This window comes from Oncorhynchus clarkii, chromosome 15 (genome assembly GCF_045791955.1).
Source record: "Oncorhynchus clarkii lewisi isolate Uvic-CL-2024 chromosome 15, UVic_Ocla_1.0, whole genome shotgun sequence".
In the NCBI taxonomy this organism is placed as follows: Eukaryota; Metazoa; Chordata; class Actinopteri; order Salmoniformes; family Salmonidae; genus Oncorhynchus; species Oncorhynchus clarkii.
This window is the reverse complement of record NC_092161.1, coordinates 14,954,714-14,970,619: the sequence shown is the minus strand read 5'-3', so window position 1 is coordinate 14,970,619 and position 15,906 is coordinate 14,954,714. Positions and strand designations below refer to the sequence as shown.

At 45.3% G+C, this 15,906-nt stretch overlaps 2 protein-coding genes and 1 pseudogene across 3 annotated transcripts in view; 1 reads left to right on the top strand and 2 right to left on the bottom strand.

The window, feature by feature from the left end:
• Nucleotides 1–813, bottom strand: part of LOC139366629 (armadillo repeat-containing protein 3-like) — a 15,036-nt gene extending 14,223 nt beyond the window's left edge. The window contains exons 1-2 of the mRNA XM_071104307.1: nucleotides 784–813; nucleotides 21–725 (exon numbers count right to left, since the gene is read on the bottom strand). Coding sequence (XP_070960408.1) covers nucleotides 21–725; nucleotides 784–813 — 735 coding nt within the window. The remainder of the gene's footprint in view (nucleotides 1–20; nucleotides 726–783) is intronic.
• A 5,346-nt stretch (nucleotides 814–6,159) lies between these two features.
• On the top strand, nucleotides 6,160–8,358 carry LOC139366851 (E3 ubiquitin-protein ligase TRIM39-like; annotated as a pseudogene).
• Nucleotides 8,359–9,495: 1,137 nt separating this feature from the next.
• LOC139366934 (lipocalin-like) lies at nucleotides 9,496–13,888 on the bottom strand. 2 transcript variants are annotated; one of them, XR_011626823.1, is made up of 7 exons: nucleotides 12,976–13,888; nucleotides 12,528–12,667; nucleotides 12,362–12,441; nucleotides 12,101–12,214; nucleotides 9,966–10,067; nucleotides 9,728–9,843; nucleotides 9,496–9,665 (listed from the first exon to the last, which is right to left on the bottom strand). XR_011626823.1 is itself a non-coding variant. In XM_071104693.1 (6 exons), exons 1-6 carry the CDS (start codon nucleotides 13,063–13,065, stop codon nucleotides 9,824–9,826), a joined length of 546 nt encoding a protein of 181 aa, XP_070960794.1. In that variant the 5' UTR covers nucleotides 13,066–13,888; the 3' UTR covers nucleotides 9,658–9,823. The 2 variants fall into 2 exon arrangements, 1 of the variants encoding a protein (XP_070960794.1); XM_071104693.1 differs by having other exon boundaries at nucleotides 9,658–9,843.
• Between the last annotated feature and the right edge of the window lie 2,018 nt (nucleotides 13,889–15,906).

Genomic DNA, 15,906 nt, shown 5'->3' with positions numbered 1-15,906 from the left:
TACTCTCCCTTGTGGAGCACTGTCTGGAGAACACCAGCATACTCTCCCTTGTGGAGCACTGTCTGGAGAACACCAGCATACTCTCCCTTGTGGAGCACTGTCTGGAGAACACCAGCATACTCTCCCTTGTGGAGCACTGTCTGGAGAACACCAGCATACTCTCCCTTGTAGAGCACTGTCTGGAGAACACCAGCATACTCTCCCTTGTGGAGCACTGTCTGGAGAACACCAGCATACTCTCCCTTGTAGAGCACTGTCTGGAGAACACCAGCATACTCTCCCTTGTAGAGCACTGTCTGGAGAACACCAGCATACTCTCCCTTGTGGAGCACTGTCTGGAGAACACCAGCATACTCTCCCTTGTGGAGCACTGTCTGGAGAACACCAGCATACTCTCCCTTGTGGAGCACTGTCTGGAGAACACCAGCATACTCTCCCTTGTGGAGCACTGTCTGGAGAACACCAGCATACTCTCCCTTGTGGAGCACTGTCTGGAGAACACCAGCATACTCTCCCTTGTGGAGCACTGTCTGGAGAACACCAGCATACTCTCCATTGTAGAGCACTGTCTGGAGAACACCAGCATACTCTCCCTTGTGGAGCACTGTCTGGAGAACACCAGCATACTCTCCCTTGTGGAGCACTGTCTGGAGAACACCAGCATACTCTCCCTTGTAGAGCACTGTCTGGAGAACACCAGCATACTCTCCCTTGTGGAGCACTGTCTGGAGAACACCAGCATACTCTCCCTTGTAGAGCACTGTCTGGAGAACACCAGCATACTCTCCCTTGTGGAGCACTGTCTGAAGACATTACTGTGTCTCTGTCGGTAGATTTATCTGCTGTAGTTCTGTTTATAGCCACAAGGGCGCACCATGGTACAACTATTTGTTTTAGTTTATATGAGACGGGTGGATTCCGTAAAATTGTGTGTGTGTGTGTGTGTGTGTGTGTGTGCAGGTGGGAGTCTGAGTCTGGAGGAGGTGCGGCTAAAGCAGCAGCAGGAAATGCAGACCAGGAGGAAGCAGAGACAGGTGAGACAGACAGACACAGACACACACACACACACACACACACACACACACACACACACTGAGTGGGAGATATTGTCAAGATATTGGATGTGATGATAATAGAGTGGATCTGTTCATATGTATTCTTTATATATTGTTTCAGATGAAGAAATATATGTGTGAGACGTCGCCCGTGGTGTTGGGATGAAGACTGAGCCACAGAGAGACAGAAAGCTGAAGTTATCATTAAAATACATGATGCTTGTTGCCTGTATGTCTGAGTCCAGCACTGGGATCACACATTGTCTAAGTCCAGCACTGGGATCACACATTGTCTAAGTCCAGCACTGGGATCACACATTGTCTAAGTCCAGCACTGGGATCACACATTGTCTAAGTCCGGCACTGGGATCACACATTGTCTAAGTCCAGCACTGGGATCACACATTGTCTAAGTCCAGCACTGGGATCACACATTGTCTAAGTCCGGCACTGGGATCACACATTGTCTAAGTCCAGCACTGGGATCACACATTGTCTGAGTCCAGCACTGGGATCACACATTGTCTGAGTCCAGCACTGGGATCACACATTGTCTGAGTCCAGCACTGGGATCACACATTGTCTGAGTCCAGCACTGGGATCACACATTGTCTGAGTCCAGCACTGGGATCACACATTGTCTGAGTCCAGCACTGGGATCACACATTGTCTGAGTCCAGCACTGGGATCACACATTGTCTAAGTCCAGCACTGGGATCACACATTGTCTAAGTCCAGCACTGGGATCACACATTGTCTAAGTCCAGCACTGGGATCACACATTGTCTGAGTCCAGCACTGGGATCACACATTGTCTAAGTCCGGCACTGGGATCACACATTGTCTAAGTCCAGCACTGGGATCACACATTGTCTAAGTCCGGCACTGGGATCACACATTGTCTAAGTCCGGCACTGGGATCACACATTGTCTGAGTCCAGCACTGGGATCACACATTGTCTAAGTCCGGCACTGGGATCACACATTGTCTGAGTCCAGCACTGGGATCACACATTGTCTAAGTCCAGCACTGGGATCACACATTGTCTAAGTCCGGCACTGGGATCACACATTGTCTAAGTCCAGCACTGGGATCACACATTGTCTGAGTCCAGCACTGGGATCACACATTGTCTGAGTCCAGCACTGGGATCACACATTGTCTGAGTCCAGCACTGGGATCACACATTGTCTGAGTCCAGCACTGGGATCACACATTGTCTGAGTCCAGCACTGGGATCACACATTGTCTGAGTCCAGCACTGGGATCACACATTGTCTGAGTCCAGCACTGGGATCACACATTGTCTAAGTCCAGCACTGGGATCACACATTGTCTAAGTCCAGCACTGGGATCACACATTGTCTAAGTCCAGCACTGGGATCACACATTGTCTAAGTCCAGCACTGGGATCACACATTGTCTAAGTCCAGCACTGGGATCACACATTGTCTAAGTCCGGCACTGGGATCACACATTGTCTAAGTCCAGCACTGGGATCACACATTGTCTGAGTCCAGCACTGGGATCACACATTGTCTGAGTCCAGCACTGGGATCACACATTGTCTGAGTCCAGCACTGGGATCACACATTGTCTGAGTCCAGCACTGGGATCACACATTGTCTGAGTCCAGCACTGGGATCACACATTGTCTGAGTCCAGCACTGGGATCACACATTGTCTGAGTCCAGCACTGGGATCACACATTGTCTAAGTCCAGCACTGGGATCACACATTGTCTAAGTCCAGCACTGGGATCACACATTGTCTAAGTCCAGCACTGGGATCACACATTGTCTGAGTCCAGCACTGGGATCACACATTGTCTAAGTCCGGCACTGGGATCACACATTGTCTAAGTCCAGCACTGGGATCACACATTGTCTAAGTCCGGCACTGGGATCACACATTGTCTAAGTCCGGCACTGGGATCACACATTGTCTGAGTCCAGCACTGGGATCACACATTGTCTAAGTCCGGCACTGGGATCACACATTGTCTGAGTCCAGCACTGGGATCACACATTGTCTAAGTCCAGCACTGGGATCACACATTATCTAAGTCCAGCACTGGGATCACACATTGTCTGAGTCCAGCACTGGGATCACACATTGTCTAAGTCCGGCACTGGGATCACACATTGTCTAAGTCCAGCACTGGGATCACACATTGTCTAAGTCCAGCACTGGGATCACACATTGTCTGAGTCCAGCACTGGGATCACACATTGTCTAAGTCCAGCACTGGGATCACACATTGTCTAAGTCCAGCACTGGGATCACACATTGTCTAAGTCCAGCACTGGGATCACACATTGTCTAAGTCCAGCACTGGGATCACACATTGTCTAAGTCCAGCACTGGGATCACACATTGTCTAAGTCCAGCACTGGGATCACACATTGTCTAAGTCCAGCACTGGGATCACACATTGTCTAAGTCCAGCACTGGGATCACACATTGTCTAAGTCCAGCACTGGGATCACACATTGTCTAAGTCCGGCACTGGGATCACACATTGTCTAAGTCCGGCACTGGGATCACACATTGTCTAAGTCCAGCACTGGGATCACACATTGTCTAAGTCCAGCACTGGGATCACACATTGTCTAAGTCCAGCACTGGGATCACACATTGTCTAAGTCCAGCACTGGGATCACACATTGTCTAAGTCCAGCACTGGGGTCACACATTGTCTAAGTCCAGCACTGGGATCACACATTGTCTAAGTCCAGCACTGGGATCACACATTGTCTGAGTCCAGCACTGGGATCACACATTGTCTAAGTCCAGCACTGGGATCACACATTGTCTAAGTCCAGCACTGGGATCACACATTGTCTAAGTCCAGCACTGGGATCACACATTGTCTGAGTCCAGCACTGGGATCACACATTGTCTAAGTCCAGCACTGGGATCACACATTGTCTGAGTCCAGCACTGGGATCACACATTGTCTAAGTCCAGCACTGGGATCACACATTGTCTGAGTCCAGCACTGGGATCACACATTGTCTAAGTCCAGCACTGGGATCACACATTGTCTAAGTCCAGCACTGGGATCACACATTGTCTAAGTCCAGCACTGGGATCACACATTGTCTGAGTCCAGCACTGGGATCACACATTGTCTAAGTCCAGCACTGGGATCACACATTGTCTAAGTCCAGCACTGGGATCACACATTGTCTAAGTCCAGCACTGGGATCACACATTGTCTAAGTCCAGCACTGGGGTCACATATTGTCTAAGTCCAGCACTGGGATCACACATTGTCTAAGTCCAGCACTGGGATCACACATTGTCTAAGTCCAGCACTGGGATCACACATTGTCTAAGTCCAGCACTGGGGTCACATATTGTCTGAGTCCAGCACTGGGATCACACATTGTCTAAGTCCAGCACTGGGATCACACATTGTCTGAGTCCAGCACTGGGATCACACATTGTCTAAGTCCAGCACTGGGATCACACATTGTCTAAGTCCAGCACTGGGATCACACATTGTCTAAGTCCAGCACTGGGATCACACATTGTCTAAGTCCAGCACTGGGATCACACATTGTCTGAGTCCAGCACTGGGATCACACATTGTCTAAGTCCGGCACTGGGGTCACATATTGTCTGAGTCCAGCACTGGGATCACACATTGTCTAAGTCCAGCACTGGGATCACACATTGTCTGAGTCCAGCACTGGGATCACACATTGTCTAAGTCCAGCACTGGGATCACACATTGTCTAAGTCCAGCACTGGGATCACACATTGTCTAAGTCCAGCACTGGGATCACACATTGTCTAAGTCCAGCACTGGGATCACACATTGTCTAAGTCCGGCACTGGGATCACACATTGTCTAAGTCCGGCACTGGGATCACACATTGTCTGAGTCCAGCACTGGGATCACACATTGTCTAAGTCCGGCACTGGGGTCACATATTGTCTGAGTCCAGCACTGGGATCACACATTGTCTAAGTCCAGCACTGGGATCACACATTGTCTGAGTCCAGCACTGGGATCACACATTGTCTAAGTCCAGCACTGGGATCACACATTGTCTGAGTCCGGCACTGGGATCACACATTGTCTAAGTCCAGCACTGGGATCACACATTGTCTAAGTCCAGCACTGGGATCACACATTGTCTAAGTCCGGCACTGGGATCACACATTGTCTAAGTCCGGCACTGGGATCAATGTCTACAATGTTTCAGTGTCACACTGTATTATTTTATATTTTGTACCAAATAGATTTCATGTTAGTTTCATTTAGTAAAAAAAAAACTATTGTTAAGTGGGCTACAAATGTTTTACTTCCATCCCTCTGTTTAGTGAGTATCACAATGAACTGTACAAATGGCTGTTGTTCATATAAACAAAATGGCTGCAGAACATTGTACTCCTTCTCTTTACCCTCGTCGTTCATGCTTTTTATGTTTACAAAGTAACACGTGAATAAAACCCTCCTATGGAATACTTCTGAGTTTTACTTTGAAATGTCTCTACAACCACGAGTAGAGGACAGACTACAGCATCCAATCACCCTGTCATTCTAATGATGACACAACCCTATAGAATCCCTCCTCTCCTCCCATTGTCAGGTGTGTTTTGTATACCATGTAACCTACAGAAGATTTGTGTTAGCTCTTGTGGCACAGACACAGTAAAGGCGAGGGGCTTAATCATGGGCTGTGTCTGTTTTGAGATTGCAATTTAGTGGTGAAATTATTATTTACTTTGTGAGCTGTGCGTACAGGGGGTCAAATAGGCCCTACTCATCACGTGATCATGGTTTCCTGGTCTCAAAGCTCCACCTCCTACTTGACTTCCCTTTCAGAAGTTTAGTGTGTGAACATCGATGGTTGACGTTAATCTGTCATGCGTTCTCTAAACTACCTGCTTGGAGAAACCAGACTGAACACACAGAAAACCCTGGGAGGAGAGAAATGACCTTTACAACTACCGTGAGAAATACATACTAAAAACAGGGATCTCACGCTGCTTAATCACACTAGGTTTTTAACAATCAGAATCAAAAGAGAAAGTTAACTTTTGTACAAGGCTCGGTCATTCTAGAGGAGGGATTGTCACAAGAACAAAATGGCTTCCAGATTATCTCTCCAAGAGGACGATCTATCCTGTGCTGTGTGCTGTGACATCTTCAAGGATCCTGTCATCCTGTCATGTAGTCACAGCTTCTATAAAGCCTGTCTGCAGGAATACTGCAGGGGGAAGGCAGAAAAGGAATGTCCAGTTTGCAGGAGAAGATCTTCAAGGGCAGATCCTCCCTGTAACCTGGTCTTAAAGAACCTGTGTGAGGCCTTCTTACAGGAGAGGAGGCGCAGAGATTCAGGGGAGTCTGAGGAGCGCTGCATTCTGCACAACGAGAAACTCAAGCTCTTCTGTCTGGATGATAAGCAGCCCATCTGTGTGGTGTGTCAGGCCTCAAAAACCCACAAAAACATGACTGCTGCCCCATAGACGAAGCTGCACAGGACCACAGGGTACAGTAGAATACAAATAGTAATAGAAACACACAGAAAAACTAAAACAACAGCAATATTAAACAGCGGCCATTGTCTGCATATTAAGTGACAATGAAGAACTATAGTTGCACAGCATTCTAACCTGTATTCACATCACATTTTAACATGGAAAGGGATGTGCCTAAAAATTCCCCTTTGTTTATACACTTTGACTCCTCCATCTATTTCTCTCTCATATTCACTCAACATCTGCTTATGCCAGGAAGAACTCCAGACTGTCCTGAAGCCCTTACAGGAGAAGCTGAAGGGCTTTAATGAAGTTAAAGAAATCTGTGATGAAACAGCAAAGCATATTAAAGTAAGGATAATGACTCGATAGCGTTGTGCAGAACATGTATGATCCAGTGTTTATGCAGATAGTTTACTACCGTTCCTCTCACTGTCTCCAGAACAAGGCCCAGAGCACAGAGATACGGATGAGAAAGGAATTTGAGAAGCTCCACCAGTTTCTACGAGAGGAAGAGGAGGTGAGGATAGCTGTTCTGAGGGAGGAAGAGGAGCAGAAGAGTCAGGTGATGAAGGAGAAGATTGAGGTGCTCTCTCTAAATTGACGTGATCTGTTGGTATGTGTATTGGTTGACTGATAAATATTGATTGTTTAATTTAATCTTGTCTTCTGTTTTTTTCAGAACTATAAGGTCACAGTGGTAAGGTAAGTGGTCTGCCTCCTATCTTTCTCTTCTCTGTGGTTCTGAACCCAACCCTACAGCAACAGCTGCACTGACTCCTGAATGTTCTTCCAGAACCCAGTGCACACTGCCGGATCCACAGCTGGTCTCAGGAGCACTCATAGACGCGGCCAAACACCTGGGAAATCTGCAGTTCAGAGTCTGGGAGGAGATGCAGGGGATTGAAATGAAATACAGTGAGCATGACAGTTCTTCTAGATCGCTGAACACTGCAAATTAAACTAATACTATTACCTACTTAGCCAAAACAATAACCTTTTCTGCACAACAGTTTGTCATCTCTCATTATCTTCACATTACATTACAAATGCTAAACACCTTGTTGCTAAAAAGTCCACACACGTAGCTCGGGGATTAGAGAGCGCACTTCATCATCAACAACAACAAACAACAATAATCAATCAACAAACCATAACAAAAATAATACCCTATATCTGATCTCCCTCCTCAGATTCTGTGATTCTGGACCCCAACACTGCCAACCCAACCCAACACTGTATCTCTGATCTCTGTCCTCAGATTCTGTGATTCTGGACCCCAACACTGCCAACCCAAATCTTATCCTGTCTGAGGACCTGACCAGTGCCATATACAATAAAGAGAGACAGCAGCTTCCTGACAACCCAGAGAGGTTAAATTACTTTAAAATGGTATTGGGCTCTGAGGGCTTTACCTCAGGAACACACAGTTGGGACGTTGAGGTAGGGTTCAATAAAGCCCTGGGTGTGATAGCAGAGTCTGTCCAGAGGAAGGCAAAAGTAGAAAGTGGATTCTGGTGTTTAAGCCTTTGGTGTGTAAGCCCCTGTGATGCTTATGGTTATGATATTGACGGTGATATTCAATATAAAGTAGAGTCCCCTCCGAGGCCAGACATCCAGCTCAGATTGAGAAAGAAACCCCAGAGGATCAGAGTGCAGCTGGACTGGGACAGAGGAGCGCTGTCATGCTGTCACCCTGATAATAACACACATTTATACACTATTACACACACTTTCACTGAGAGAGTCTTTCCGTACCTTCTCAATGAATGTGCCCTCCAGCCAATGAGCATATTACCAGGGTAGGCCTCTGATGGTGGAACAGAACACTTAGAGCCTCTGTGGTGGTGGAACAGAACACTTAGAGCCTCTGTCTATAATGGTGGAACAGAACACTTAGAGCCTCTGTCTATAATGGTGGAACAGAACACTTAGAGCCCCTGTCTATAATGGTGGAACAGAGCACTTAGAGCCTCTGTCTGTAATGGTGGAACAGAACACTTAGAGCTTATACTGTAGAATGTTATTTGTGTTTCTTGTCTCAGTTATGAATTGCTCTGAGCAGAAGGAAGACAAAGCCTGGGAAGCAGTTAGTTAGGTAAACGCATTAACTTTGTTATTTTTGAATGTAGCTGAAGCTCTGGTTATTTTTAAATCCATGAGCCTTGAAAATGGTTATACTTTTTACTATGCGTTGTTTATTTTGTTTTTAATATTGAATTGTAGATTTGAATTGGCTGAAAATAATTCGAATTTGTGATATAAATCACTCAATATATAGTTTTAATATTTTGTAAAATGAATTTTAATAAAAACATACTGTATATATTCTTGTAACTGAAGCAATAGGCTGACAATTGCTGTTATTCATGTCATTCTCTGCTTCTACCAGTAGAGGGCAGAGTACACCACATTTACTCTCTCACACTCCAGCCACCACACACCTACACCCTGTCATTTTAATGATGACTCAACCCAACCTCCTTCCCTCATGTGGCGTTCAGGACAACTGGGAACTCGGAAAAAAACGAGCTCCAACTGAAAAATAATTTAGAATGGTCATCCAACTCGGAATTCCTCTTTCTATAGCTCTGACACAGTTGTCCTGAAAGCACCAAAAGCCTGTTTGATATTGCTGCCTCTACTTACATCGTTTCCTCTCACACTTCACTCTAAATATGAAGAACCCAACCAGGTTAACACAACCAGGTCAACACAACTAGGTTAACACAACCAGGTCAACACAACCAGGTAAACACAACCAGGTTAACACAACCAGGTCGTCGCAACCAGGTCAACACCACCCAGGTCAACACCACCCAGATCAACACCACCCAGGTCAACACAACCAGGTCAACACCACCCAGGTCAACACCACCCAGATCAACACCACCCAGGTCAACACAACCAGACACCGACCAATGAGACAGTAGGGATCATGTGTATGTTTTTAAAGATTATTTATTTCAACGAGAAATCTGCAGTAAAAAAAAGCTTGTGTACAGTACAGTGGTTTATAGGAATAGTGGGGATTAAAGGTGAAGGGGTTTGTTCTGCCGGGGGAGGGGGTGGCTGGGGTTTGTTCTGCCGGGGGAGGGGGTGGCTGGGGTTTGTTCTGCCGGGGGAGGGGGTGGCTGGGGTTTGTTCTGCCGGGGGAGGGGGTGGCTGGGGTTTGCAGTCTTCAGTCTTCTTCCAGGAAAATAGTTTGGATGTGAAATGGAGACAGATGCCAGTAGAAGAGTAGCAGAGGGAGAATGGGATGAGTGAACATTTATGCCTCGGCACATTCACCTGCAATAGAGAGGAGGGAGAAAAGAGTGAGGAGATGATTTCTACCAGGGAAGCACATTCATATGTATCTGATCACCATAATAATATTGTACATCTGTGTGTGTGTGTGTGTGGTGTCGTACCGTTGTTGGGCAGGAAAACAATGTTCCCAGAGAGGATTCCTGTATCCAGAGAGAACTGCATGAACTTCTTCTGGACATCTGCGCTCACCTCTGGAGTGCGACCTACAACCACAACACAACCAGGTTAACACAACACGACCACGTTAACACAGCCAGGTTAACACAACACAACCAGGTTAACACAACACAACCAGGTTAACACAACCAGGTTAACACAACACAACCAGGTTATCACAACACAACCAGGTTAACACAACACGACCAGGTTAACACGGCCATGTTAACCACACAACCAGGTAAACACAACAAAACCCAGCTAACACAACAAAACCAGGTTAACACAAGCAAGTTAACACAAAACTACCAGGTTAACACAAGATGACGAGGTTACCACAACCAAGTTAACAAACAATACCAGGTTAACACAACACAACCAGGTTAGCACAACGCAACCAGATAAACACACACAACCAGGTTAACACAGCCAGGTTAACAGAACACAACCAGGTTAACACAACACAACCAGGTTAACACAGCCAGGTAAACACACACAACCAGGTTAACAGAACACTGCCAGGTTAACAGAACACAACCAGGTTAACAGAACACTGCCAGGTTAACACAACACTACCAGGTTAACAGAACACAACCAGGTTAACAGAACACAACCAGGTTAACAGAACACAACCAGGTTAACAGAACACTACCAGGTTAATACAACACTACCAGGTTAACAGAACACTACCAGGTTAACAGAACACAACCAGGTTAACAGAACACTACCAGGTTAACACAACACTACCAGGTTAACAGAACACAACCAGGTTAATACAACACAACCAGGTTAACAGAACACTACCAGGTTAACAGAACACAACCAGGTTAATACAACACAACCAGGCTAATACAACACAACCAGGTTAACAGAACACAACCAGGTTAACAGAACACAACCAGGTTAACAGAACACAACCAGGTTAACAGAACACAACCAGGTTAACAGAACACTACCAGGTTAACAGAACACAACCAGGTTAACAGAACACAACCAGGTTAACAGAACACTACCAGGTTAACAGAACACTGCCAGGTTAACACAACACTACCAGGTTAACAGAACACAACCAGGTTAACAGAACACAACCAGGTTAACACAACACTACCAGGTTAATACAACACAACCAGGTTAACACAACCAGGTTAATACAACACAACCAGGTTAACAGAACACTACCAGGTTAACAGAACACAACCAGGTTAACAGAACACTGCCATGTTAACACAACACTACCAGGTTAACAGAACACTACCAGGTTAACAGAACACAACCAGGTTAACAGAACACAACCAGGTTAACAGAACACAACCAGGTTAATACAACACAACCAGGTTAATACAACACAACCAGGTTAACAGAACACAACCAGGTTAACAGAACACAACCAGGTTAACAGAACACAACCAGGTTAACAGAACACTACCAGGTTAACAGAACACAACCAGGTTAACAGAACACAACCAGGTTAACAGAACACTACCAGGTTAACAGAACACTACCAGGTTAACAGAACACTGCCAGGTTAACACAACACTACCAGGTTAACAGAACACAACCAGGTTAACAGAACACAACCAGGTTAACAGAACACTACCAGGTTAACAGAACACAACCAGGTTAACAGAACACTACCAGGTTAACAGAACACAACCAGGTTAACAGAACACAACCAGGTTAATACAACACAACCAGGTTAACAGAACACAACCAGGTTAATACAACACAACCAGGTTAACAGAACATTACCAGGTTAACAGAACACTACCAGGTTAACACAACACTACCAGGTTAATACAACACAACCAGGTTAACACAACCAGGTTAATACAACACAACCAGGTTAATACAACACAACCAGGTTAACACAACCAGGTTAATACAACACAACCAGGTTAATACAACACAACCAGGTTAATACAACACAACCAGGTTAACACAACCAGGTTAATACAACCCCACCTGTAACATGACCATGCTAAAACCAGAGACCAAAGTGAAACTGTGATGAATGACACAAAACATGAGAATCTAAAGGTGTGAATTGATTTCAGACATGCAGGCAGCCAGACAGACTTACTGTAGAGTTTGTTGAGAACGTCAGTTACTCCGTGTTTGGTCTTGATGGTGTGGATCAGAGCAAAGTCATCATACTGGACAGCTACCACACGCATGTCATTTTCATTGTTCCAACCTGAGAGAGGGAGAAAGAGATGTAGTTAACTGTGTGTGTGTGTGTGTGTGTGTGTGTGTGTGTGTGTGTGTGTGTGTGTGTGTGTGTGTGTGTGTGTGTGTGTGTGTGTGTGTGTGTGTGTGTGTGTGTGTGTGTGTGTGAACTCACGCTGGCTGGTGAAGGTGAAGCGGCCTGGGATGTCAGTCTTCTTGGCCAGATCGGTCATCCTCCAGCAAGAGCCATCAGCGCTGAGAGAAAGAGCAGCATCAGTATGAGTAAAATGGACACACACACACGGACACACACACACGGACACACAGACACACAAACTCACTTCTGGTTGGCGCTGCTGATGTCCAAGTCACCTCCGGCAGTGGGCAGCATCATGGAAGTTCCCATCTTCATACTAGCCTTACGGTTCATAAACCACTTGGCGTTGGTGGCAAAGCCCACGGCCCACCACTTACCAGCCATCTGGGGAGAGAGAATATATTTAGAAGAAAAAGAAGAACCACTATTCATTCATTCTCACAATGCAAATGGATTTAATAGTCATGGCAGGTGATCCACTGTCCTCTCTCTACTCTGACCCTCCTCAACGGCAGAATCTCTTCTCTCTCTGCACTTGTACTGTACAACACTCTCAACACTCTGTACTGTACAACACTCTCAACACTCTGTACTGTACAACACTCTTCTCTCAACTCTTTGCCTGCTCTCTTTTTGTTGTTGTAGCCTTTCTCATTTGTTTTATCAGTTCTCTCAGTCTCTCTCTCTCTCACCTTCTCCAGGTTGAAGTCTTTCTGAGGCATGACGTTGACACAGGCGACCAGCGTAGCGCACAGCAGAACTCCCATTATGCTCAGCCTCATGGTTACAGATCTGTGTGTGTGACGGCTCGACTCTCCGGGGTGTGTGAGGAGGAAAATGAGTAAGGTGGGAGCTGACTGAGTGTCCTTATATCCTCCAACATTCTTCTATTCTCTACTCCTCCCCTCTTCTCCCCCTTGTTTCCAGTTAGTCCCTCCCCTCTCCATCCCTCAAAGATGTAAATCTCACCCTTATACAACTGCACGAGGAGGTGGGGGAGAAGTCAACAATGTAAGCAGATTGATTTGCTGCTGTCCTCTCCTTTTCTCTCTTTTCCTCTCCTTTTCTCTCATCTCCTCTCCTTTTCTCTCATCTACTCTCCTTTTCTCTCATCTCCTCTCCTTTTCTCTCTTCTCCTCTCTCCTCCTCTCCTTTTCTCTCCTGTCCTTTTCTCGCCTGTCCTTTTCTTTCTCCTCTCTCTTCTCCTCGCCTTCCCTCTTCACTCCTTTTCTCCTCCTTCTCTCTCTCCTCTCCTCCTCTCTCTCCTCTCCTCCTTCTCTCTCCCCTCTTCACACCTTTTCTCCTCCTTCTCTCTCCTCTCCTCCTTCTCTCTCTCCTCTCCTCCTTCTCTCTCCCCTCTTCACTCCTTTTCTCCTCCTCTCTCTCCTCTCCTCCTTCTCTCTCTCCTCTCCTCCTTCTCTCTCCCCTCTTAACTCATTTTCTCCTCCTTCTCTCTCCTCTCCTCCTTCTCTCTCTCCTCTCCTCCTTCTCTCTCCCCTCTTCACTCCTTTTCTCCTCCTCTCTCTCCTCTCCTCCTTCTCTCTCTCCTCTCCTCCTTCTCTCTCCCCTCTTAACTCCTTTTCTCCTTCTTCTCTCTCCTCTCCCCCAACAATGATAAGCTTATCTATTTAGACAAGTCTGATTCCTGGTCTGAACAACCTCCACCCTGAAATCCACACGTAAGCATGAAGACACACACACACACATGAATGCACCAACACATATACACACAGTATCCTCAGAGTGAGGTAAATCATAGTCCTCATGTTAATCCCATACCCTTCAGGGCTGCAACATGTGAGTTGTAACATTCCTCTGTCAGTCACAACATTTAACACTGCTGAGGACAGAACATGGGTTAACATAGGTCATGTAACGCTGGGGTTTGGGGTGGATTCCTCCTGAAGGATACATTACTTTGAGGTCTGAATGGTACATAACTCCTGGAGGTTATATAACTCTGAATGGTACATAACTCCTGGAGGTTATATAACTCTGAATGGTACATAACTCCTGGAGGTTATATAACTCTGAATGGTACATAACTCCTGGAGGTTATATAACTCTGAATGGTACATAACTCCTGTAGGTTATATAACTCTGAATGGTACATAACTCCTGGAGGTTATATAACTCTGAATGGTACATACCTCCTGTAGGTTATATAACTCTGAATGGTACATCACTTCTGTAGGTTATATAACTCTGAATGGTACATAACTCCTGTAGGTTATATAACTCTGAATGGTACATAACTCCTGTAGGTTATATAACTCTGAATGGTACATAACTCCTGTAGGTTATATAACTCTGAATGGTACATAACTCCTGGGGGTTATATAACTCTGAATGGTACATAACTCCTGTAGGTTATATAACTATGAATGGTACATAACTCCTGTAGGTTATATAACTCTGAATGGTACATAACTCCTGGAGGTTATATAACTGTTTCTGAGCAGTCAGAACTTGGGCTTGGTCGCACTTTGAAATCTTCCTCAACATATTGGCTGTGAAGAGGAGATGAAACCAGCTCAGAACGACCACAGAAACAAAGACTCTGACTATACGAACTAAATAAACTTGAAGATAAAGCAATGAGCATGTCCATATAATTACATGCAAATATGTTTCTATAGCACATCGAATTTGTGCTGCGTGTTAAAAATTAGGTAACAGTTTTATAAACTTGTTTATGCAATTTATATAACTGATTGTTACGCAAGTAACTTTCCACACACCCTGCAAGAAGGAGTACACAGTTTTTTTGTGTGGGGGAGGGGGGGGGGGGAGTTATTTGACTACATGAAGGCGCCATAAACAGATGTAAAATACATTTTACATTGGATATTCAGTGGATATTTAAAAAAAATACATTTTTATATACAGGCCTACATTTTTTTTTTAAATGAAGATTTCGTATTTCAATCGTCATTAGCGCTTTAATAAAGCGTGCCATGACTATGAACATTGTATATTCTTAATCAGGGGTGAATGGAGAAGATCAAAATCAACAACCAAAAAAAGGTGAGGATCGTTCTGCATCCCCCGATTCAGAATATTCCATTTTCATAGTCATGGCATGATTGGTTCAATAGCTAGTTATGAGACAAAAATGAATATCCACGGAATATTCCGTATAAAACTAATTTTACCTCAGTATAAAATGTATTTTACCTCGGTGCCTGACCGGTGCCTTTTCCACCGATCTGCATCTCTCTCATTCCTCCCTCTACAGATGCAGTTCTGCAGCGCATCCCAATACACAACCCAGAGAATCCGTCTACATGTCACCGCTACTCAGCCTACTGTATAAGAAGTATATCGTCTATATTCATATGGTTGTAGCCTGTATGTTGTGAATCCATTCTAAAGAAGACTAATTTTAGCTCCACGATGCAAGGTCTCATCTACCATTGGCTGGACAATGTTTTGAAATTGTATACTGATGACATACATTGACGTACTAGACACACCAGCAGCACCCGCAAGGCACGAGGCCCACGAGCTCTGGGGGCCCATGGATGTGATTTTTTAAATTCAGTAAATCATTTTGATAGTAACCCTCCCTAAAGTCAGTCATAAATCTTTTACATTTCCAGATGTAGTAGGAAGCAAAGTGT

Bases quoted from the DNA above. Each gene is read 5' to 3' on its own strand.
- LOC139366934 (XM_071104693.1), bottom strand. From the start codon at position 13,065: ATGAGGCTGAGCATAATGGGAGTTCTGCTGTGCGCTACGCTGGTCGCC. The intron at 12,668-12,975 runs GTGAGAGAGAGA...CTCTCTCCCCAG, and splicing joins AAGACTTCAACCTGGAGAAG to ATGGCTGGTAAGTGGTGGGC. The intron at 10,068-12,100 runs GTAAGTCTGTCT...TTGTGGTTGTAG, and splicing joins CGTTCTCAACAAACTCTACA to GTCGCACTCCAGAGGTGAGC.